Below are 26,588 nucleotides of genomic sequence, written 5' to 3' on the forward strand. Positions count from 1 at the left end.
TTTTCAAAAAATGTGCATATAATGGTTAGGGGTAGAAGACCTTTTTAAGCAAGACTGGAAACCTAGATACCATAAAAGAAAGATCTGATGGATTCAACTACATAAAAGCTCAAAATCTCTGTTGGAAAAACAAGGAACAAAAACATTTGCAACACACATCACACACAGAGGAGTCCTATCACTAAGACAAAGTGCTTCTACAAGTGTATGAGAAAAGATAAATAACTCAATAGAAAAAAAGAGAGCAAAGAATGAAAAAGATATTTTCCAGAAGAAGAAACACAAACAGCCAATAAATATACTATTAGAGAGGGAAATGCAAATAAAAACAATGAGATGCTTTTTTTTGCCCTTCAAATTGACAAAAGTAAAAAAGGTAATATCATCCTGGGCTGACAAGGGTGATTTATACACGTTTGGTTGGAGTAATAAATTACAATACCCTTTTTGTAAAGAAATATGGTATAATTTATAAAAAAATTAAAAAATATACATGCCCCCTTACTCAGTAATTTCACTTCTGGAAACTTATCTGTCAGAATTTATGGTACCATAATATGAACAAAAACACTGCCACATTGTTCGTAACAGGAAGAGTCCTGAAAACAATCTGAATGTCCATCACAGGGATCTGGTTGAATAAATAATAAATTCTGATGTATATATAGCTATGAAATAATATACAACTATTAAAAAGATCAATCTACATTGATACATATTTACTTGTAAAGATATCTGCAATCGAATTTTAAATAAACACCAAAAAAAAGAAAGTTATAGAATGATATTTGTTATATGATTCCAGTTTAAAAAACAGATGCACATTCATTTGAACTTATTTATGTTCTCAAAGGAAAAATGAAAAATACATACCGAATTACATCAAAAAGTGGATTTGGAAATGAAAACTTAATTTCACTTTAGACATTTCAGTATTTTTGAATTGGTACAATTAGCATTCATTTCTTTTCTATTCAAACAAGTAAAATGAAAAATTTTAAATCACTCAAATAATAAGTACAACAAATTAAATGGGGAATATAAAACATAAAAAAGAAATGCCAAAAAATGAGTCACGCAACTACTAGTAATCAATTGTGACGTGTTATTACATCATTAAAAAAAAATGTTTAGCTATGTTATTTTAATTCCTTGTGGAATCCCTGGTTATCTTATATACATCAGAAACCTTGATTAAAACTAGTTATTTAAGTTCTTAGGAAGTGCTGATTAGGAGTTATATGTTACTGATTAACAAAAAGGGGAAAATAGGACTTTACTCAATTAAGGCATGATGACAGCCATGGGCAGGAGGTCTATTAAAAAAAAAAACAAAGAAATAAACAAAAACAACAAAAAAGGTATCTTGGGTGCAGAAATATTGGAAACCATGGTTTACAGCATTATGCTATATTCTCACCTCTGTTAAGATCACAGTGGTGCTGGGGTAGGAAGTCTGGTGGAATCAGTCAAATGACAAGGAACTCACCATTGTAACAAGCCCAGTGCAGCGGTGTGTAGCCTTGGTTGTCTTTGAAGCAACAGTCCTCCTTGGAAAGAGCCATCTGGAGCAGCTCACTCAGCCACGTGGCATGGCCCCGGGCGGCTGCATAGTGCAAGGGCGTCCTCCCTCTGGAATCTTTACAGAGAATCGACACTTCTTGTTCCAGGAGCATTTGCACACATTCCTCGTGTCCTGTCATAATCTGGTGCATTGCAATTAAAAACACAAAACAAACCTCAGAAGAGCAGAAGACTCAGGAAGTAAAGCAGTTGGCTCAGTGAGGCTGGGCTCAGAGTAACTGGACATACACTGGGGGCTTTAAGGAAAGCAGACTCTGCCCTCCTTCAGCAATGAGAGGAAGAACAACCTCAGCAAAATTCATAACAGAAACGTCGGTGAAAACCAGCATTTTGGAAACATCTCTTGACCTTCCAACATAACCATGAAAGGCACCATGATAGAGTGGAAAACTCAGATTTAGAATCAGGAAGATATGAGTTAAATCCTGGCTCCCCTTGTAAAACTTAGGTCAGTTTGCCTCTCTGTGACTTACTTTATTCACCTGTAAATAGGAATAGTAATAACGATCTCACAGGTTGCTGTGAGGACTAATGAGATAATATATGTAAAGGCTCCCGGCCTGTTGAACAGTCCACAGAAGAGCCCAAGAAATAAGAACTATGATTATGACAATGACTAAGTAGAGTTCCTCTTATTTTAATTTAGCAGGAGGTTTGGCACCATTCCCAAATAGCAATTTTATAATTTCTGCTTTTGTTCATTTTGTTTATTTGATATGCTTTAAAAAACAGTTCAGCAGATGTGTACAAAGAATTGTCCACAGGATACATACTCATATTTCAACATAATTTGTAATAAAGAACAATTAGATACAGCACAACAACTGAAAACCAGGCATCATTGAAAAAAATTATGGCACTGCACACATGGGAGCATTAAAGATGGTGGTGCAGAAAAATACTTAGTGACATGGATAATAGGTACTTGATAGAGAAAAAAGCAGACTCTAAATAGTACCTTCAGTATTCCTTCTTTTTAAAACTTAAAACAAATTTATACAGGAAAAAAAAGACTGGAGACACACACACACACACACACACACCCCAAAAAGTGGTTATTTCCAGGAGGTATGATTACTGGTGATTGTGATTTTCTTCTCTGTGTTACATAAAAAAGGATTTTGCAAATTTTCTATGATATACATGTTTTTTATGATCAGAGAGCAGAATCAATTCCACCAACAGTAGGTGTTCATGTAATTATTATCATAATCTTACATGAAATCTTAAGAGTAGGACCTAAGAGTATATTTTATTATTTTGCCTTTGCAAAATATGTTGTAATTTCTTTTTGACTGACTGAGGTTAATTGGTTATATCAGGAAACAACCTTTTTAACTAAAAATTCATATAGGGAAAAAAGAGAAAACAAGCTCATTAAAAAATTGCTTGACTAAAAGCTGAGAAAGATGTACATACCCCTCTGTGTAAAGCTGTGCATCCCATGATGTCAACAGCATCTACGTTTGCTTCCTTTTCAAGTAACAATGAAACAGCATCAATATGTCCATATGCTACAGCAAGCATCAGTGGAGTTCTAGGGAGAGAGATAGATTAGGCTTTTAAAAAGGAGATTAAAAAAATACTTATCACTTCCAGGGGGAGGATATCTCTCTCTCTTTCTCTTTACTGTTAACAATTGTTTATATTTTCTGAGCGTCCCCAATTTGCTACATGCTATGTGGACAAGCTCTCTGCCTCTGCTGTAATGGCCACATGGAATGGTGTCATTGGAAGGATGCACAGGTGTGAGGCAGGGAAAGGTTCTTTCTCAAAATATTCATGTTAATCCCATCATTTTCAGAACTATGTAGCATTTACTAAATATCATTTGGGTAGGGAGTGTGTGTATGTAGAAGACCATCTTGCCCTTATCAGGGTAGCTCTACCTCTACAGTATTCTTTGTTGGACTTCTGGTCAAGATTCCATTTGAATAAAGCTTCATTGCCTTAAAGAAAAGTCTGACAAGTCTAGGGGAAAGAATAGAGTGCTGGGTCCAGAAGATGAGGTTCTAGTTTTGACTATGACACTAACTCATACTCCTGGGGCTAGTCACTAGTGCTTTTTTGCTCTGCGTTTCCTATTTGTAAGAGAAGATTGGGTGGGGAATAGGACAACAGATGGAAAATACTTTGAAAAAGCAAACTGGAGTAAGGATAAAAATCTGAAGGATTTTAATGATGGAGATAACCTCTTGTGGCCTACTGTCATTATTAATTTAAAAATGGGAATGCAGCGGCTTCAGAAAAGGGTAAAACTGAGTAGACAGGGAACAAAGCAGGGAATATAAAAAAGAGCCAGGAAACAGCCACAACTATAAAAAGGTGACCTTTTTCCTCAAGATATGCACACACCCACCCCTGTATGCTTTTCTTGAATATAAACTCTAGCACAAAGCCACCTCATTATTCTAGGGCCCTCACCCATGAATTTCACCCAAGTATATACCCACAACCTGCAATCCAGCTGTTGAACAAACCAACCAACTACCTATTGTGAAAGAAATGTCAACCCAAGGCCAAGTGTGAGAACACTTACTGTCCTTTGGCATCTTTCACGTCAACCACTTCTGGGTTGTCTGCAACTTCTAGTAACAGCCGCAAACACAGTGTGTGACCATTAATTACTGAAAAAGAAAATAATGGACGTGCTTTAAAAAGACCAACACTACACATATCCCTCCAAAGTGAAATTTATTTGGATTTCACATCAGTGCTTTTGAATGGCTACTGACAGATATCCCTGGGTTTCCAGGTCACGATCACTTCCATGCATAGAGTGCTCCAATGTTAACCTGTCTTTTCCTTTCTTTTCTTCCTATCAGGGCACTTTGGTCCTCACCTTCCTTTTCTTTTTCTTTTTTCTTTCTTTTTTTTTCAGGTGGCTGGTCAGTACAGTGATCTGAACCCTTGACCTTGGTGTTGTAACACTGCACTCTAACCAGCTGAGCTCACTAGCCGGCCCCCTCGCCTTCCTTTTCTGATCCTCGAGTTGAGGGAGTTTTTATTAACTGGATGTCCTTTCTTAACTCCTTGCATGGGGTTGATAATCTCTCCCCACTATTCAGTTCCCCTTTTTTGTCCCTCTAAGAGTCACCCGATTCTGTATAATCATCCTGTGTCTACCCTGCCTTCAGCTCTTCCTAAAAGGAAGGAAGAAGGGGGAGGCGAAGGGAGAGGAGGGCGAGAGGGGAGCAGGAGTAGGATGGAGGGGGGAGAGGAGAAGAGAGCAGAGAACAGGGCCTGCCTCTTCTTCTGGGTCACTTTACATTCCCAGGCGGACATTCCAGCAACAGCTCTGATTGAGTAGCGGTGGCCAACAGCGAAACCTCAGGCCGGAGAGGTGTACACAATCCACCCGTTCACTGCTCATTGAGGATCGATCAGCACCCTCCGGAGACTCGCGGGTGGCCCCCATGCGGCTGGGGACACCTCTGTCGCGGATTCCTCAAACCACTGCCTCCCAGTGTCCCAAGCACGCTGCAGCAGCTCTCCTGCCTCCCTTCCCTTCTTCCCCTCCGAGCCCCCTCCTGGGCAGCTGTCGGGCCCTCATCCTTCCCCTCCTCACCCAGCAGACCAAGTGGGGCCGGGCAGAGGGCAGGAGATGCTGTCCCAACGTTGTGCCGGCCTGGAGGAGCAGGGGACGCGCTCTCACACCCTTGGCTTCTTTTAGGAGGGGAGCAAACCTGCTGTGATATAATCCCCTGGGGTGAGGTGCTTCCCTCCAGCTGGCTGAATGGAAACCAAAGCCTTACAATCGACAGAGCTTTCAACTCAGGGAATAAGATGAGAACAAATATGGTTGAAGTTCCCAGTGTGATCTTTTCTCCCCTCTGAACAAGCAGAACACCGTACAGCACATTGCATTTACCACCTTATGGACGTGGAGAGAGAAGGGAATAGGTGCAGCTATGTCAGGTTAATAAAAGCTCTTCTAAGAGCTGAGTTCCTTTTACCGTCCTTTTTATTGCTTGCCAGTGTTGAGAGAATGTTAATTCAACAAGGACACATTTCTCAGGGACAATACACATTAGAATTAGCTCACATTCATCAACACCACTCAAATGAACTAATAATGCCGAAATTTGTAGACCAGTGCATTCAGCTCATTCTCAGTAACATTCCATTTATTTATCTCAGGAGGAAGTTTTGTGGGTTGGAGTACGGGTAATATATTGTTGAGGTTGTCATTTTGATTTTTTGTTTCTAAAATTACACTAAATCTGCTAACACTCATGAAATATGCAAGGAGTTTAATGTATGTCTACAGGAAAATGATTAGCAAGGAATTGACAGGTGATGGACTCATGAAAGTGAAGGAACAGCATATTTTGACTTGTTCCTCTTTTGTATCACTGTGATATTCTATAAATAGTAAATCATAATAGTTCCAAGAATATTTGGTTTTTGGCTAAACATAAGGAGAAAAAAAAATCATCTAAGTTCATATCACTCACCTAGTGTGTTAGACAGCAAAACAAAGACAATTTCTACAGTGTGCTTTTTTTCTTTCTTTCTTTTTTTTTTTTTAGCTGTAGCCTTATGAACTTAGCTAACAGCCCTCAGGTTAATTTAAATCCCCCTTAGAGTAAAAGTGTTGCCAAACCTAAATTCTCATGGGATTCCCACACATGACATTTTTTCTCACTCGCCTTCTAGCAAAAAGATGCAAAATCTTCAGCTGTGCCTGCCAAGTCCAGTTTTGTCTCAGACTAGCTCAGCCTCCCCCTGGCTATGAGTGACAGCCATTTTTCATGCTGCTCCAAGACAACTGTCACTGAAACTACCTGTGCCAAACGCTCTAATACTCATCCTGGCTCCTGGTCCTCAAAGTACTCTGAGGATTTGAAGCAAAAAAAAGAAAAACAAATGGCCTTTCAAGTGAGCCGAAAAAGATTCTGGGTAAGCACATCCTCAAAGCACAGGCTGAAGCTTCTGCACAGCAGACATTTTGTGGAGACCCCTCAAATGACAGCCTGTGTCTTTTTAATGAATGACACGGGGGAAATCCAAACAGAGTGAGTTCTTGACCACTAGGGGGCTCCATTGGCCCATAACCTATATCAATCACAGTGGCAAATGAGTAACAATGATCTCCATTGTTTACCTGTTTACAAAGGCGATTTTCCACAATCAAAATAGGCTCTTTGTAATGGTCAAGAATTACATGATTGCTAAAGTAGGATGCTTGCCTTAATAGTAGGCAACTAATTTTTAAAAAGGAGAACAAAATTTGAAATTTATAATAATACCAAATATGCGTAAAGAGCAAAGGGACTACATGTGACGAGAAATAAAAATTTATCATTCAACCACACCAATCATCACTGACCTCACAGCTAAAGTGTTTTCCAACAACAACCATTTGCAAGTAATTGGGAAAGAACCAAGTTTTTAAAATCTCCGTATCGTTTTTCTCTAGTGGCTTGGAAGTTCAGGGATGTGGATGGAAATATTTCTACACGGTTTATCATTCTGAGAAAAATTTCCCAAGTAACAAGAATCATAAAGTCTCTTGAAAAACTGTCTTCACTTCTTTGCTTCCTCAATACACCCATTATTTAACCATGTAAGACAGTTATTTCTCTTTATAAGACAATATCTACTACCCTGATCAAAGGCTGATATCACTGGATTTGCTGAGCCCAAAGGTATTTATTACTTAGCTGAGCTACAGACTATCTATACTGCCTTTACGTTTGTGTATAAATCTAGAAGAGTCTTGACACAGTTTTTCAGGAGCATTGGAGAAAAATCCCAAAAAAGGAAAATTACTTACTCTTTGATATATACATGTACTTTTTAAGAATCTCTATTTTTACTTCTGATGCATCAAGAATCAAAGCTAAGAAGCATAATTTAGGCTGGCAGAATGATGTACTGATTAGATTGCAGTCTAATGACCCCCATGAAGTAGCCCTGAAATATCATTAATTTTTTAAAAAAGATTTTAAGTAGCTTTTTAAAAGTAGCTTTAAAATGCTGTGTGATTTTGATGTGGTTTGTTCTGCATAACTTATTCTGAAGATTGCATTACACCTTGCCCTTTGTTCAGAAAGTTTGCAGTAGCCTTTGGCCAGAGGTTTTGAACTCTTTTTTGAGTTAAGAAGGCCAGAGGCAGTCTGGCCAGAGAACACCAATCATCTCCAAGGGGACAGCAGGCCAAAAGCATTTTGGAAGCGTGTAGGTATATCTGATGCAGACAGAAAACTGATATTTTAAAAACTGGGATGAAAGAAGACGCTGCCATGCTTTTACTCGAACTTAGGAAAAGGCCACAAAACTAGGGTGAGAGACCCTTGAAAAGACCTACCTGAGGCATGAAGTGGGGTTCTTTTGGTTACATTGTCTTTCACAAAGATGGACGCGCCCTGATTGATCAGTGCTTCCACACATTCTGTGTGTCCCTTAAAGGCAGCCAGATCCAGAGGAGTGCGGCCTTTCTCATCCCTGATGTCCAGGTCCACCAGCGACTGCAAAAGGACTTCCAAGGCTTGATGGTGCCCATTGTAGGCCTAGAAAGAAGAAACCAGTGACTCACATGACTGCTCACCTCAAATCCCACAGCAATCCACACGAGGAGCTGAGATTCCAAGGTCACAGACAGAGACCACTCCAAAGAGCACATCAGAAAGATGCTTGGGATAATAATTGAAACACAGGCAAACTGGAAATTTAGATTGAAAAACTATAGTTACATATGAACTTCTTCATATGTTCTTTCTCTTTTGTCTTATAATTTGCTCCAAACATTAAATGCATTAATGTATTCTTACATTTATATCTATTGATCTAATAATCTAATACAGACTAATAGCTGAATGAATTGATATATTCTTATATCTGTCAGTTGCATCCTAAGCATATAGACAGAATCAGAATTTTTTTTTCAGGATTCTTTTCTGTTAGCAAACCTGGAGAAAAAAAATTACTAAAAACATTGTGGACTTTGGAATTCAACAGGGGCATATAGACTTTTCATTACAGTCCAACACTTCACTAATTTCTAACCACGTGACCTTGTGAATTTCTTAATTTCACTTGGAGTTTGTTTCTCCACTAAATTGCTGTGGAGATTAAAAGAGATAACATTGCGAAGGCTTTATATTTTGTATATAGCTGATGCTTCCTCTTTATTTCTTCCATTGGTTATAATGAGAACATAAAAACAATTATGGAAATATATTCCATGTACCAGCACCAACTTCAGACCTATTTCAAGGCTTTAAGCTGTGTCAAGATTAAGAGGATTCATACTACTAAAATCCAAAACTAAAAGACTGCATGATAATTTTTACTAGGTCTATAAGGTAAAAAAATGTATATATGATATATACACACACAGAGGCAAAGAACATTGAAAATAAAAAAGAAAGGGGGTGAGGTTATCTGGAGGAAAATGGGTGGGGGAGGGAGGTAAAGAAAAGAAAGAAAGAGGAAAACTTGTCCCCAGTCTTCAGCAGCCAAAGTCCCCTCTTATGTCACCCGCACTTTTTATTTTTCTACTGCAGCTGTTACTCAAGGCTCATCTTATTAGAAAAAGGCTTAGCATGCTAATTTCCTTACTATACAAAGAGCTCTTTGAAATCATTTTAAAAACTAGGAAAATAGCAAAAGTCATGAAAAGGTAGTTTATAGAAAAGAGACAGGCCAATAAACATGAAAAAAATATGTAAATTTTTAAAGTACTAATTTTCAACTCCCAGATTGGCAATAATTAAAAAGTTTGGTCATGCCTAGTAATGGTTAAGACACCGTGCAAAAAGAAATCTTATACTGTTGGTGGGAGTATAAATTGGAGTTATGTTTGTGGAGAGTTGTTTAACAAAATCAATCAAAATTATTTTGAAAAGAAACTAAGTTGCAGACAATACCTATAGCATGACCTCACTTATATAAAAAGCAAATATATCCATATATACATACCTATATGTATATACTTCTATATACATAGAAAAATTTTAGAAGGACACAAAAGAAACTATTAATAGCGGTTACCTCTAGTACCAGGAGGTAATGACGGGGCTCAGAAAATGATATACTGAAATATGGCGCTATGACATGCTGAACTAAAGATACAGCTTCAAGGTCTCCTAACCTCTCCCCCACCCCAGCACCTCCAGTCTCTCAGTCTTCTGTAGTTCCCTTATCTACCTAGAAACTAGACCTCCAAAGAGGAACACAATTGCCTTCAATCCTTTCTCTGAAATTTCATTTACCAGAGAAGATTAAAACTGATATCACAGAGGAAGAGACTGGATATTAAACACCACACCTGGAGCCCAGAAGAAGTTTCTCCCAAGTCATTGTTTTTCTCCAGTCCCTTTTGATTTCCAAAGAGAACCATTCACAAGATAATGTCTGCCTCCCAGGTTCATTCATTGCCCCTAAAAATCATTTACTACCCCTCAAAATTGCCACATTTCTCCCATCTCCCCTTCCCCATGAAGAAGGGTATATAAGCATATGAACTGCATTGGGTTACTGGGTAATCATTCTCCTGCGATTCCCCTGTGCTTATGCACATTAAATAAATCTGTATGGCTTTTCTCCGATTAATCTGCCTATTGTCAGTTCATTCTCAGCAAATCTTTAGAGGGCAGAGGGGAAGCATTCCCTTGGCCCCTACAGTAATAGCATATGGATTTATTTTACCTTATCATAAAAATGGTTTGAATGCTTTTTCCTGAGTATATGTTAACAATAATAACACAAACTAGATTTGAAAGGATGCATAGAAACTAACCGTACTGACAGATAAATTTTTAAAACCTTTCTCATTGCATTATTCTTGTGAATAGTTATTATGTTACATATTAAACATATATATTATAAACAACACATAGTATAATAACTCATATGCTGATGAATCCCAACTTCTCTCTTTACTTCTAGATTTGTATATCCAACTGCCTATTGATATTTACACTTGAATGTCTCAAAGTGGCATCTCAAAGTGAATTCTTAATTTCCCTCCTGAAACTTGCCCCATCTGCAGCCTTTCCCATCTCAGTAAATGGCAACTCTATGGTTCTGGTTGCTCAGGCCCCTAACCTTGGAGTTATCTTTGTCTTTGCTCCTCTTAAACCCAAGTCTGTAGCTCTGAACGGGAGCTCTGTGACAATAGGGCAACTGGGTGCTGTGCCCTGGTACAGGAATGTGTCTGCTGAAAGGAAGAGACACCTTTGCTAACACACACAGAGGTGTCATCAGGTTCTCCAGCATCGGGCAGGAAAACAGCTCCCACATCCCTGATCTAATCCTCACAAAGATGCTGCCCTCAATGCCACTTCCAAGGCATCATCATCTCTACTCTTTCCTTAGAATATATCCAGCCTCTATCCACTTCTTACTCTACCACCATCTTGTTTAGCCAGGACCACAGCAAAAGCTTCCCTTCCCACCCTTCTCCACCTGCAATCTATTATTCATATAACCACCAGATGAAATCTTCTCTATCTCAAGTTGGATCATGTCTTGCATGAAACTACCCTATGGCTTCCTCCCTCATTGATAGCAAAATTCAAAACTTCCCATGGCCAATCAGACCCTCGAGATCTGGCCTCCCACTACCCTCATCTTCAGCACAGCCCCTCACTCACTCTCTTCTAGCCACACCAGCCCTCTGTACAGTTAGATACATGCATTTCCTCCTCTGGGCCACTGCACCTGCTCTTACTGTTTCCTCTATCTGGGAAGGTCTCCCCCAGACAGCCACAGGGCCTCCTAGTACTTCTGCTCAAATATCACCTTGTCAGAGAAGGTTCCCAGAGCAGCCTCCTCCCCCACCTCACCCCAAATCCCAGACACCCTCCACCCCGCTTATTCTGCTTTATTGTGTCTTCATAGCACTTGTTACCACCTGATATCTGTGATGCATCTATTGACTTGTTTATTGTCTACTAGTGAAGGGACTGGATGTAGGTTGTTCACTGCTGTATCCTAGAATCATACCTGGCACACAGTGGACACTGAGCAATTGTTTGATGAATACACAAATAGATCTAATGACTTATTATCATTTATTAGCATCAATGGTAGAAGTATATTTTTTAAATAGCAATTATTTATTGAGGGCTTTTTATGTGCTGAGCACTATTCCAGGCACATTACCATCTCATTTAATCTTTGCAAACATCCTTTTTATAGATGAAAAACCAAAATAAGCAATGTTAATTAACTCATCAAAGATCATCTAGTTAGTAAGTGACAAAGTCAGGATTTGGACCCAGAACCTGTGACCATGGGTCCTAAAGCATGGGTTTTATGCTTTTAGGCACCATCTTATAGTTTTTTCCAATAATTCCATGTAATTGATTTTCAAACAAAATATTTTTTTCTCTATGTGGAATAGAGATGAAACAATGGAAGAGAGAGTTGAATAACAAATATTGAGTCAGAAATCTAAATCCCTCCTATAGGAGGCTTAATGCAGAGGTGACATGACTTGGACAGAGCTATGAAGCAAGAAGGTACATTTCTGGGACTAACCTTTAGACTACTGCTCTTTTTACTACACACACTGCCTTTCTTGAGACAGGGAAATAAATTCCTGCATTTCTGACTTTCTGATCTATACTTGCATGCAAACCATAACCACATAGGATAGGAACCCTTTACTCTAACCTAAATTCTGAAGCAATAGCTAACTTTTATTGAGCACTTGCTCAGGCAATAGCAGACATGCATCGCCTCATTTAATTCTCACAACAACCCATGGTTTGGATGCCTCCATTATCCCTATTTTACCAATGAGGACACAGAAGGACAGAGATAGTAGCCAGCTCTCCCACAGTCATGCACGGAGGAGCTGGGTTTCAAAGGTGGACCAGGTGACCCCACAGCCTGAGCTGTGGTCTTTTCATGAGCAAATATGGAAAGGGTGCAATATAGCTGTAAGGTGTATGTTTCCTTAACTTTTTATTATAGGAAATTTCAAACACACACAAAGAAAAGAGGACAGTATAACGAATTCCCAGAACCCTTCACCCAGTTTCATCCATTATCAACTCAGGTTATAGGTGATTTCAAGACAAATAGGGAGGACCTATCCTCATGTAAAAGGCTGTGGTTATGGGAGCAGCTACATCAGGGTGTAAATCAGTCTGTCACACATTACTCTGGGCTTGTGTCTGTCGTTTATTTGAAAATTGACTTTCTATAGCACTTCTTCCCATTTCAAATTGTTATAGTAGTCACCGATTCAGCTTATGCAGAAATTGTGACTTCACACCAAAGGGAAATGAGACTATGTAGAAAACAGCAGGTTCTAGATGCTATCTGCAAGTGCTGGATTCTTCAGTGCCAGTTATATTATGACAAGGATAGCAAACATGTTAATTTCTTCAACTTGGCTGAGCCTAAGAAAATGGAATTGACAACTTAAAATGCACACATATATACAAAGCATGATGGCTGACATGTTTAGATTTAATAAAGAGAAGACACACATGGGAAAGGAGCAAGAAACATAGGCAGGAAGGAAGCTGGTGGGAAGGGGTCAGCACTGTCCAGGACAGCAGAGTGACATCACAGGGCACTTTTGTTAGGTGCTGACTTAAGAACTGTGCCCCTGCAAAAGGTCCCTGCACTTTTTCATTTAACCCTCACAACAAAAAATAAACCCACTAACACATGTTAAAGAGACTTAACATGAAAAGAAAATGGAGTGAACCTGCTGGTCATTAGGAAAGCTTTAGAATTCCAGCCCATACCCTCTTCTACACCAGGTACTTGAAAACTCTCTTAAAGACAGAATAATTGAAAGGATCGATTTACTTATAGGGCTGACTGGTTAGCTCACTTGGTAGAGCATGGGACTGACAACACCAAGGTCAAGGGTTTGGATCCCCTTACTGGCCAGAAGCCACACACACACAAAAAAAGACTCCAGATTTACCTATAGAATTCCTCTTGTTTCTTCCTGTAGTCTAGCTTGTGGCTCTTGGATTTTACTACAAATAAAGTAAAGCCTTCACTGGAGGTTTCAATCAAACATTTAAAAATTATTTTAAGAAATACCTTTTAAAAAATCTCATTGAGTAACTCACATATTTCTTAACTATGATTAATTTCTCTGACCCTTTCTAGATAGGAATGAAAGGCAATGAGGGGAAAGAATTGGGATCCCAACAGAATCCATGAAAACAATGGATCCATCTGGAAATCTTGACAGCTGGAGCCTTTCATTTGCATAACATTGTTTCTTAATTTAATTTTTTCAAGTGGATGAAATGCTTATGAAATTCACTGGGCCGATAACCCTGGAGACTTGATTCATTCAGCCAGGAAACAGTAACTCAAGGCAGGTCAGGTTTCTTGTGGCAGTCAAGATTTGGGAGCATCTGGTTCCATTTCAGTGCTAGAATGCTTCCCCCTAAGATGTTATGTGACTTGAGTTTTATCAAGTTAATTGCTATAGAGATCCCCAGAGAGGGTGATGGGCATACTTGTGGGGTTTTTGAAACAAATAATTTTTTTTTTAAGTGGTAGCATTTAGAGGGAAAGAATAAAATAATTTTGGAACGAATCCATTACAATTACCCTGCTCAAGGTCATCATCATCATCATCCTCTCTTGCCTGGTTGCCTTGCTTCTGCTTCTGCTCCCTTGCAATTTAAACTCAACACAGAAGCTAAAGAGATCCTTTAAAAAAAAAAGTCTTATCATGTCATTTGCCTCTTCAAAACCCTCCAAACGGTTTCCTCTTTTGCTCAGAGTTCTTACAGTGGACCAGGAAGCCCTGTGAGATCTGTGGCAGCCCTCTCCCCAGTGCCCCACTCATTCCACAACATGTCAGACCCCATCCCCACCTCTCTACCCCAGCCCCAGGGTCCCCTTTGCTGTTCTGTGGACATGCCAAGCATGCTCTCAACCCAGAGACTTTGCAATTATGCCCAGAACACTCTCTGTCAGTTATAAACTTGGGTAACTCTTAAGGTCTGTTCAAATGTGCGACTCTATGCTACACTGTCTGCCACCTCAGTACTCTGTATCTCACTGATCCCATTTCATTTTCTCCTTCGCACCTGCAGCACATATTACCATCTGTCATGCTAGATATTTATTATTTTCCTTATGTTAATTGCACATATTCTAAGTCCAATGTTTCTGTTTATTTACTCTATTATGTTCGTAAACATAAATATCTGTATAAAAAGACAAGTACTTTAGCATGCTCTCCTTCCCCCATGCTCATCATGTTGGTATTATCTAGGACTTTAGTTTTGTGTTAATATGAATATGTTTTTCTTTTCTTTGGTTAATAAATTAATAAGCTTATGAAGTTATTTGGTTTCTTTAATTCCCATATCTCTTGCAATATCCTTCTGGATTTTTTTATCTTCCCATTTGAGTATATCTTGCAAGAGTATTTCCAAAATGCATGTTCTGAGGATTTCTCTGCTTGAAAATGTGGTTCTAACATTTAAATGGCAGTGGGCTGCATATAACATTCTCGGTACAAAGTTTTTTCTTCAATATTTTGAAAATATTCCTCTACTTTCCTTTGTGTCCAGTGTTACTTTTAAGAGATCTCATATCAGTCTAATTAATTTTTTATAGGTGGTTGTATTCAATCTTATTTTTACTAGATATTATTGTCTTTAACATAATGTGTCTAGGTAAGGATTTTTCCTCACCAGTCCTTTTTGAGATGACATGATCACTTCATTCACTTATTTTATTTTTAATTTATTTTTTAAAATTCAAACATAATTGTACATATCTGTGGGGTACAGTGTTGAATATCAATACCTGTGTGCAATACATGATCCTCAAATCAGGATAATTACTATGTTTATCATTACACAATGTAATCATTTTTTGTGGCCCTTTACCAATTTCTCGCTAACTTCCCTCTCCTCCTTCCCCACTTCTGGTGGCCTCAATTTCATTCTCACCTTTTGAAAGTTCAACAAATTATTGTGACTGTTGGATTAGCCTTTCTTTCTTTTTTTGTTTATTTGTTTATTTTTTTTTTTAGCTCCCACTAAAGTGAGTGAGGACATGTGGTTTTTCTCTTTCTGTGCCTGGATTATTTCACTTAACATAATGCTAGATATTTACTTGCCTATTGTCTCTCCTAGACTGGAAACTCTACAAGGACGGAGGCTGGGTTTTGTTTCCTGCAACATCTCCAGCTCCTGGAGTAGTGCTTGGCCCTATTCACAGTCAGTGTGTGTCAAATGAAAGAATGATATGGATGGTAATAATGATAAGCTAGCTGATTGCACACACGTGCCAGGCATTGTTCTAATTGCTTCACATGCATTAACTCATGCAACCCTCACAATGGCCCTATGAGGAGGTACTGCTATTCTCCCATAGTATGGGTGGGCAAACTGAGATGTAGGAGGTTAGGTGCATGGGCCAATTGCACAACAAACAATTAAATAAACTAACAAATTGGGAAGGGTCTTTGAGATCACTGACTAACTCACTCCCTTTAATTTAAGGTGGGAAAACCATGTCCAGGAGAGTTGCTCATGAAAAGAGTGGCAGCTGGGACCTCCTCTCTGTGTGTTCTTCCTAGGCCTCTGCCAGCTGCAGAACGACCAAAGCCCAACTCCTTCTAGTAATATCACCACCCTGTCTCCATACAACTGGAAACCCACAGTGCTTAGCAGAACACCTGGCACACAGTAAGCACTCAACAAGTAATTTTGGGGAAAAAATGAATGAGAAAGGGTAGAATTTTTGGAAGCCAAGAATTCTCAGCAGGCTTGGCAGTGCAATCAAGCCCACTTTGAAAGTTCATGGGGATTCCCATCTGAGCTCACTCTCCACAGAGGCCTCTCTCGGGGCAGCGAGTGCTATATTTGTGAACACTCAGCTTTGCGCTAACCTCCCCAGGCACAGCAGATGGTTGGGCAGGGATTCTAGAGAGCAACCTTTAAAGCAACCTGTGCTAAGAGCCAACTGGGATGTGCAGCTTTATGCATATAAATATCCCACTGTCCATCCATCTTTTCTACTCTGACCCATCTCTGGAAACCGAGGTCGATGCACATTTTAGCCTGATTTCACTGGACTCAAAGTGTGTGTGTGTGTGTGTGTGTGTGTGTGTGTGTGTGTGTGTGTGTGTGTGTAGTCGACGTGCTGGTGGGTGTGTCAGAGTGTGTGTGTGTGTGTGTGTGTGTAGTCGACGTGCTGGTGGGTGTGTCAGAGGATGTGTGAGTGGGTGTCAGCAGGTGTGCTGGGGGGCATGAGAGGAGAAGGGCAGTAAGGAAGGGCTCCAGGAGTGTGATCAATTCTGGATACTTCCAACCCTCATGCTATGTCCCCTGTCACCTTGTCTGAATGCCTCTGTATGCCTGTTAATAAAACACTCCTCTCTTCTCTCCAAACTCTCCATCTCCATTTTTCCTCAGAATGACACTGAAGAAGTGCTTTATGCATGCATGGTTTTAAGTGAAATGCCACAACAACAGTTAACCAGAGACCCAGCCCCTTCGCAGTCTTCTCAGCACCGTGCCCCGGGCTTTTACCAAACAAAGAGGCATCCGAACACCATCTCTCCGGACGTGACCCAAGTGCTCACTGTCTAGCACCACTTTGGCCGGGTGAGCTGGCCACTGCTGGGTGTGGCTGCCAGTCTGTGAGTTTCCTAGGAAACAGTGGCTGATGGCCAGCTGTTAGTAGGATACAATCGGAGGCACAGTGGTGGGTGCACTTTCCAGCTGGGTCACCCTCATGAAAAGTTTGGGGATCATCACTCTGAGATGTTGCATTTCCCTTCAACTACTGGGATGTGAAGAGGAAGCTTTGCTGGTGATGAAATACCAGACGTCTTCCCCTCCCAGTATAAGTATCAGAGACAAAGACCTCCTCCAAGACCCTGATTTCGAGTCCAGGCAGAAAGAGCACAGTTGCAGTTCTGCATGTGCTCATCTTGCTCTCACAATTTGTGCTTAAAAACCCTGACAGGTAGAAAATATTTGCAAACCATTTATCTGACAAGGGATTAATATCCAGAATATACAAGGAACTTAAACAACTCAACAGTAAATAACAAATAACTCTCTAATTTAAAAATGGGAAAATGACCTGAATAGACATTTCTCAAAAGAAGACATACAAATGGCCAACAGGTATATAAAAAAATGTTCAGCATCACTAATCATTAAGGAAATACAAGTCAAAACCACAATGAGATATCATGTCACTCTAGTTAGAATGGCTCCTATCATAAAGACAAAAATTAACAAATGCTGACAAGGATATGGAGAAAAGGAAACTCTTATAAACTGTTGGCGGGAATGTAAATTAGTACAGCCATATGGAAAAGAAAACGGAGGTTCCTTAAAAAACTAAAAATAGAACTACCACATGATCAAGCAATTCCACTACTAGGTATTTATCCAAAGGAAAGGAAATTTTTATACTGAAGAGATACCTTTATCCCCCATGTTTATTGCAGCACTACCCACAATAGCCCAAATATGGAATCAATGCAAGTGTCCATCAGCAGATGAATAGATAAGGAAAATATGGTGCATATACACAATGGAATACTACTCAGCCATAAAGAAAATGAAATCCTGTCGTTCATGGCAACATGGATGAGCCTGGAAGACAATATGTTAAGTGAAATGTCAGGCACTAAAATATAAATACTATATGTTCTCTCTCATGTAGGAGCTAAAACAACTGAGCTCATAGAAGCAGACAGTAGAATTAAAGTTACGAGAGAGGGGAAGGAATAGGGAGAAATTGTCTAATGAATACAAAATTACAGCTAGATAGGAAAAGTAAATTCAAGTGTTCTATAGTAGTGCTAGGTGTCTATAATTAGCAATAATTTATCATAGATTTTTGAATGGCTAGAGGAGAGGAGTTCAATATTCTCAACACAAAGAAATGGTAAATGTTTGCAGTGATGGATATGCTAATTACCCTGATTTGATCATAACTCATAGTATACATATATTGAAACATCACTCTGTACCCCATAAATATGTACAATTATTACATGCCAATTTAAAAAAGCACTTTTAAAGTCTAAAAAAAAAATCAATTCCAATGGAGTTAATTGGAATAAATTGGCTGGATAAATAAATATCTTTAGAATTTAAAAAATCTGACAATTTTTAATTGTGGTATTCAAAAGTATGATATTTGATTATCCATGGGTTTAGCACTGTACACTGTTGTCTTATATAATCAAATCTTTTAACCTGAAATGTTTTCTCTGAATTTTAAAGATTGTTAACATTTATAACAATAATTTATTAAGTACACTGTTGTATATTACCTCTTTTTATTTGCTCTCATTTTACCAATGGGGACACCAAGGCTCAAAGCAGCATAAGTAACATGTGTAAGGCCACCAGTGGGTGAAGCCGGGATTGGAAGGCAGGCAGTCTTCCTCTCTGCAGCCTGTGCCTTAACCATGTGCTACCCTCATTATCATTAATCACTGTATTACTGTGCTTACATCTTAAGAAAAGCCCAGCTTTGGGAATGCTTAAGTTCTTTTTGCAACAAGCAAAGCTGCCCATAATATCTCACTTACAGCTAAGTGGAGTGGACTCTTGGTAGCACCAGAATCTGATTCTTCAAAACCACTGTTGGTTCTTTCTAAAAGCTGTGAAGACAAAAAGAAAACAACAGTATATGAGTCTAATTTTGCAAAAGGAATGGTACTTTCTGAATACTAATGTTGGCATAAATGAAAAAGGACACTTCAAAAATTTAAGAAATTATGCAGCTTATCAGCAGTATAAGAAATCTGATATAGCATATCTAAAACAAGTATGCTAACTGAATATTTAAGCTTCTATATCATCTCAGCATTTGCTATCCAAAAGAAGGCTTTCCTATTCGACAAGATGTTCAGCCTCACCAATTCAGAAAAGTAATCATGTTAAATCCATTTTCACCTAGCAAATTGGTAACAATGAAAATATCATATCCAGTGTTTATTCCATTATCAAACACACATTTACTGGAGATGGTATTGAAAAAGACAAACAGGCTCCTGCTGTTATGACGTTTACATTTTAGAAAAAGTATAGACAAACGAATAAATGTACAAACGAGAAAATATCTGAAAATGACAAAAATAAAATAGGGTGCTGTGATACGGAGTGACTGGGAGGTTACTTTATAGCAGATGGTCAGGAAAGGCTTCTCTAAGGAAGTGACATTTGAAGTGAATCCTGAATACTAAGAAGAATTAAATCAGACAAAAGTATGACAGGAGAGTATTCGGGAGGAGAGAGTAGTCAATGAAATGCATTGAGTGGGGATGACCATGGTGAGTTCAAGGAAAAGAAAGGCCACTATGACCAGGGCATGGTGTTGGCAAAGGTGTCAGGAAAATGACATTCTCATGGACTTTTGGTGCAAGAACAAATTGTTAAAACCTTTCTGAGCAATGTGTGCATACCTTTGACCCTAAGAATTAATTCCCAATAGACAATTAGACAAGTGCACAAGGATGCATGTGTAAAGAAATTAATTCATTCCACAAATACTTAATGAACAATTACCATATGCCCAGACAGGGTTCCATGCACTGAGGAATCAATAATAAACAAAGTATTAAAAAAATCTATTTTCTCATTTATGGGGGAACATCCAATAAAAGAAAGAATTTATGTAGTCTATTAGAAAGTGTAAGGTGCTCTGGAGAGAAGTAAAGCAAAGAAGTAGGGTCTGGAGGGCCTGAGGGGAGGTCAGTTTGCAACTGTAAGTAGGGTGATCAGGGACAGCCTGGCTGAGGAGTGATGGCCGAACAGTCTTGAGGGAGATGAGAGAGCTTTGTGATCTGGGGGAAGAGCATTCCAAGCACAGGGCTGGCAATTGCCAAGACCCTCAGGGGTAGGTGTGCTTAAGAGCATCAAGGAGGCTGGAGCAAAGGAAGTGAGGATGAGAACGGCAGGAAAGGGAGCCAGGGAGGTGGTGGCAGTGGTGGTGGGTGTGTCAGAAAGAGCCTTGCAGGTGGTTGTAAGGATTTGGACTTTTATCCCTCGTGAGACAGTAATACACTGGAGCGTTCTGAGCAGAAGAGTAACAGGATCTAACTTTGAGACTCTAGGGAGGTGAACATGGAAGCATGGAGACCACTGAGGAGCTGAGGCAATAGTGTAAGGGAGAAATAACAGTGGTTTAGAGCAGCAGGAAGCAGTGGGAATGGAGCGAAATAGTTGGATTGTGGATATTTGGGGAGGTAGAATCAACAGGATTTGCTGATGGATTAAACATGAACGTAAGAGAAAGGGAGAAGTCAAGGATGACTCCTGGGTTTTTGTCCTAAGCCAGTGGAAGGATGGAGGTGCCATGAACTACAGTGGAGAAGACTGTGAGTGGAGTCTGTGTACTGGGAAAGAGAGGAAGTCCATTTTGGAATTCTTAAGTTTGAGATGTTTATAAGGCATCTAAAAGTACATCTTAACCAGGCAACAGTTGTACGCATGGGTTTGGAGCTCAGGGTGTTTTTAGCCAGAGGATCGGAAGAGATGAGCAAGGGGGTAAAGTAAACAAAGAAGAGATGGGGTCCCAGGACTGAGTGCCGGCGCACCCAGTTTAAGAGTCGGAGGGATGAGGAGGAACCAGTAAGAAGACTTAGACTGAGCGGGTGAGCTAGACGGAACACCAGGAGAGCGTGAGGTTCTGGAAATCAAGTGAAGGAGTTTCAAGGAGAGAATGAGCGGTCGTGTCAAATGTCCTGATAGGTCAAGTAAAACGAGGCCTGAGAACTGACCACTGAGTTTAGCAAAATGGAGGAGGCTATTAGTGGCTCTGATAAGAGCAATCGATCAAAATGCTGTTTATATGAAAAATGGAAAAAAGTAAATAACTAGCAATAGAGAGAGCTTAAATAGATTGTAGTGACATATATTAGCCCTTTAGATAAATTGTCCCTTTTTATCTTGCCTTTATGTTCTTCTTTGTACAGTAATGCATCCAAAAGGAACGCAAACCCAACATCCAAAGCCTTGATGTGTGGTGAACATGGTGGTGGTCAGCGTCCACTCCAGCCTCCTCACTGGTGGGCTTGTGCTGCCCTCTAGTGCAGAGACTGGACACCTAAAAATTGTCTTTCCTAGAATCTGTTGAGTGAGGGTTACAGATGTGATTTAAGTTCTGCCAATCAGATGCACTAACATGAACTTCTGAAGACAGAGTGAGGCAGAGGAAATCTATGTGATGTCTGAGAGTGGGCACAGTCATGGAGACTTTTGTTTGTTTACCTTTTAGCTTCCAGTGCCACTAGCTTAATGAGGGTGGAGAAGCAAGAAGAAGGGTAGGATGCAAGGGTCCATCTTTTGGCAGCATGGATCAAGCAGAAGCTGTGTGGCTCTAGGGGCTATAGCAGTGGTGGTGACAAAACTGTCCCCATATGTCAGCTAGGATGATGTGTCTATGGAGTCAGTCACTCCAGCAGCTGCTTTCTGCAGCTCTCTCTCTCTCTGATCATGGGGAAGGGGCAGCCCCCTGGCAGTCCAGTTCATCAGTTCAGGCTTATTTCTGGAGGACCAGCCTATAGTCCACTTTTCTAGGCCTTCCAATAATCTTGTAAACACCTATTTTTAATAATCAAATCTTTTCCTGCTTAAAATAGCTAGCATGATTTCTGATTCCTACAAATGAGCCCTGAATTATTCAAAGAGTAATATAGGTTTTTATAGAAGTTTACTTAATGGGGGTGGTGAAGGGGAAATTATAGCACCCCAAACACTGGAAATCGAAACTTCTACTTTACCCATTTTTCTCCCTGAAAGCCCTAAACTTTTGAGGTGGAAAACACATTTTAAAGCCATGTGTGGAATGACACTATTTTCATTTTATAAAAAATTTGTATTGACATGACTATATACGTAGATAAAAAGCCTAGAAATACATGCCTTAAACTGTTTAACACAAAAACCTAAAAGTAGGATTATAGATTATTTTTATTTTCTTCTTTATATTTCCTGATTTTTTTGCAGTTAATGTATATTGTTATGGTAATCAGAAAACCAATATTTCTGATTTGGAAAAAAGCTATTAGCTTTCCATTTAATTTAATAGAATGATGTCCACAGATCGTCACATAGATGCAGAACTCCTTTCTAGTCAGTGCATGTGGAACAAATGCTGTGATGTTAGGATTCTTTGGTTAAACCAAATAACAGTATAAAAATTACCATCTGAAAGCACAAAATTTCAAGTTTGCAAATAATGCAATACAAATGGTTCTACTGGATGTATGTGAGACTTTGTGTTTGTTTCTTATTAGTGTGAGAATAGAATTTGGAACTTAAACAATCTAGGATATGTCAGAATTATGAGAGTAAGTTTAATTTTAACTTCAAAGCAAATAATTTTAAAGCCAGTCTCTCTTACATAGTTGAATTAAAAGTAGCCCTAACTGCTTGATAAGTCTGGAAAACAGCTGTTCGTTTTGTTTTGCAACATTATCACCTGCAAGACTTCCTGGAATTGATGGTGTGTACCAACTCGAAATCCTGTCCTAGAATTAACTTTTAATCAAAGGAACACAGAATCATTTCCTTTGCTATCATAAACATGATGAACAGGGACGAGAAGACAATATACTGTTTATAGCTATAAATTAGGCATGTTCCCAGAAGATTTATAATGGAAGAGGATTTTTCCGCATACATACTTTGATCATTCTAACAGCATGTGATGCTTTACTTCACTCATTCACCAAATATTTGCTGAGTGTCATTATGTGCAGGACCCTGGGGTAGACATCAAAATTCGACTGTGCAGTGAGCAGATGTGACCGCTGACCTGATAGAGCTTACAGGCTCTATCAGTAGGGAACCCACAGAAATTAACAGGTAATTCAAACAAGGAGGCCAGAGCTAGAATGGAGAAGTGCAAGATTCTATGAGAACACAAAGAGGTACCTTTGTGTTAAACTTGTGATAAACTTGGTGTTAAAGAAGACTTCCCTGTAAAGCAGCATCTAGCCTGAGACTTGGACAGTAGGAGTTTGCCAGGCAGAGAGAAGGGAAGAAGAGCATGCAAGAACTGTGAGTACAACAAATCTGGAAAATTTTAAGAAGCTCAATGAGACTAGAGTAGAATGTAGGGGCAAGGAAGGAATGAAGACCAAGGAGGATGGAAATGTAAGCAGAAGATAGGTTAGGTATAGGGTGATCATAAAATCATTGTCCAATCCAGGGCATTTTTGAGAATGTCCCAGGACAATGGTTGTAAACCAGGACACAAATCAGAAGAGGCATAAGCATGATCAGATTTTTGGGATTTATGGAAACCATTTTGGCCACAGAATGGAAAATGAACTGCAGTGTTGCTGGTGGCAGGGACTGCAACCCTAGAAGCAGGGAGACCAGGTAGGATATTTCAATTATGGGATTTCTAAATTATAAATTAATACGCCCAGTGAGAAATGATGGTGACCTGAACTACAGAAAAGGCAATGGAAATGTAGGAAATTGAGTGTATTCAAGAGTTTCATTCACTTCCTTAGTCATTCATTCAATAATTATTTATTGAGCACTGTGCTAGGCACTGAGATTACAGCTTAATAGGGTCCCCACCTACATAGAGCTTTAGACTAGAAGGTGTAATGGACACAATTCATTGACTGAACATTAGAGGAAGGGAAAAGAGTAGGGTCGGGGATATCACCCAGTTTCCTAGCTTTGGTAACAGAGTGGATTGTGATCCCTTTTTTCTTCCTTTAAGATAAGAAACAAAGGGAAGAAGCAAGATCAGGGGAGAGAAAGACGTGTTGAGTCTCGGTTTGAAGTGCTGCAGGGACATTCAGGGCAGATGTCTAGTGGACAGCTGGATGTAAGGTGTTGAGGCTCAGAAGAGAGATCTGGGCTAGTCATGGATTTGGGAATCATCAGCAATGGCCGACCCCTGAAGCCCCACCGTGGACGAGGCTGCCCAGGGAGACTGTGTAATGAGAGGAGGGAAAAGGGCCTAGGACAAAACCCTCAGGAACTCCACCATTTCAGGGTTTGGAAGAAGAAAAGAGTCTGCAAAGGGAATTGAGGAGTGGACAGAGAGGCAGAAGGAAAACCAGGAGAGTGAAACGATGATGATAATGATGGTGGTGGTGGCAGTGATTACCATGATGATGCAGTTGGTGGTGGTAAACGATGACAAGGAAGATTCTCACTGACAGCAGCCAAAGGTTATTAAACATTTATTATGAGCCAAGCACTCTCCTAAGGAGAGTGGATCAACTCAATCAATCCCTGAGTAATCCATTAAGAAACTTGCTCAGGTTCACACAGCTCAGGACAGATCAGGGAATTGGATGCAGGATGAACTCAAAACCCATGTTCTTTACCGCACACAACAAACAATGCCTTCCATACGACTGATAAGCTGAAACTTCCTCCTGATATTTCACAAAAATCACGCAGAGATGGGCTCAGGTAACAAAGAGAATTGTGGTTTGTTGTTTTTTCTTTTAAGTATGTGGGGGGTTTTTTGTCTCCAACTTTAACAATTCCCTTTAATCTTTGAGATTTTCCTTTTCATTTCCTAAGAAGCAGTAAGAACTTAGCCACAAAACTATCACTGGAGATGTTAATTGGAATCTAGCTCCTCTAAGTATTCCCTTTCCTTTAGTGATTCTTCTTCATTAATTAAGAAGACAATGTGGAAAATTGGGGGGGAAGCAATTTGCAAGTCATTCACAACTGGCATTTACAATTTGAATGAACTTTTCTTTCTAATTGAAGATTTGGTCCTAAACATATGGAGTCCAAGGGAGGGGGCAGATATTCAGCTCTGCTCAGATACTCTATTCTGCACAAACGTCTCAGGGGAGGCATATGGGGGCCAGAGAGAGTCAGAGAGCTCATACCATGACTTATTATATGAACTCATAATTCAGCTTGTGGTCTGTAATATTACTGGACAATAACATGGCTCTACAGAGATCAACTTCAACCCACCTTGTCAAAATCAGAAATGAAATGACTCTGTTGAAACACAGCTATAGCTAAGAATACATGCCAAAGAGGCAGTGTCATAAAAAGCAATGAGTTCTGCACACACAGCTTGTAATTCTAAATCAGAGAATACAATCTCACGTTGAGTATAAAACACTGGTTACAACTTTCTCTTAAGAATACTTCCAATTCATATATCCTCACACTCATCATCAACATTTACACAACCCATGCATTCACACGCTAGTTTTCACAATGAACTACTCTCATAAATCCCAGGTCCACATCCAGTGTCACTATAAACTTCTTTTACACTCATTCCTAAGATTGACTTGGTCCTCTACTTAAACAATCTATTACAATGGATGCCTTAACAAAACCTTTATCTGAACCACTTAATCTTATTCCTTATCATGTCCAATATCCCCAAATTGCTTATTTTCTCAATCAATCATTTACGAAGCTTCCATCTAAAATCTAGCTTGACCCCACCTTTTCCCCCATAGTCTCCTCCTACCATCATGCATTTGCAAGATTTTCCTTGGGTAAAAAAAAAAAAAAAAAGAGAAGAATTGGGATTAAAGCTACTTCTACCTCCCACCACCAAGTGAAGATGGGTGCCTGAAGTGGGAATGGAAAGAAAGGAGATAACAAGAGAACAAGGTGACTTTTCTTTTTTTTTTTTTTTTGTCTTTTTCGTGACCGGCACTCAGCCAGTGAGCGCACCAGCCATTCCTATATAGGATCCGAACCCGCGGCGGGAGCGTCGCTGCGCTCCCAGCGCCACACTCTCCCGAGTGTGCCACGGGGTCGGCCCAACAAGCTGACTTTTCAACCATCTTATTTGTAAAACATGTACTCTCTTGGTCACCTGGGGGGTTGGCTGGGATGTTCGATAGATTTTTTGGCCTGCGAAAATTATTGTATTTGAGATTACAATAATTCTTATGGCATTTTCTAAACCTGGAGGCATTTCCACAGGACTGAAGGGCTCACACAAAGAGCATCCCAATGTCTTGGATTTAAAAGCAGCAAAGGTAATATAAGGCTAAGTTTAAGCTGCTTCTTCTACAAAGTGAATCTGTGATAAAATCAGGAACAAATATG

The 26,588-nt window shown here is 39.6% G+C and overlaps 1 protein-coding gene across 1 annotated transcript in view; it reads right to left on the reverse strand.

Moving 5' to 3' along the window:
• ANKRD44 (ankyrin repeat domain 44) overlaps positions 1-26,588 on the reverse strand; it is a 188,123-nt gene that overhangs the window by 10,654 nt on the left and 150,881 nt on the right. The window contains exons 17-21 of the mRNA XM_063086180.1: positions 19,100-19,171; positions 7,898-8,099; positions 4,124-4,211; positions 3,004-3,121; positions 1,490-1,706 (exon numbers count right to left, since the gene is read on the reverse strand). Coding sequence (XP_062942250.1) covers positions 1,490-1,706; positions 3,004-3,121; positions 4,124-4,211; positions 7,898-8,099; positions 19,100-19,171 — 697 coding nt within the window. The remainder of the gene's footprint in view (positions 1-1,489; positions 1,707-3,003; positions 3,122-4,123; positions 4,212-7,897; positions 8,100-19,099; positions 19,172-26,588) is intronic.

This window comes from Cynocephalus volans, chromosome 1 (genome assembly GCF_027409185.1).
Source record: "Cynocephalus volans isolate mCynVol1 chromosome 1, mCynVol1.pri, whole genome shotgun sequence".
Lineage (NCBI taxonomy): Eukaryota > Metazoa > Chordata > Mammalia > Dermoptera > Cynocephalidae > Cynocephalus > Cynocephalus volans.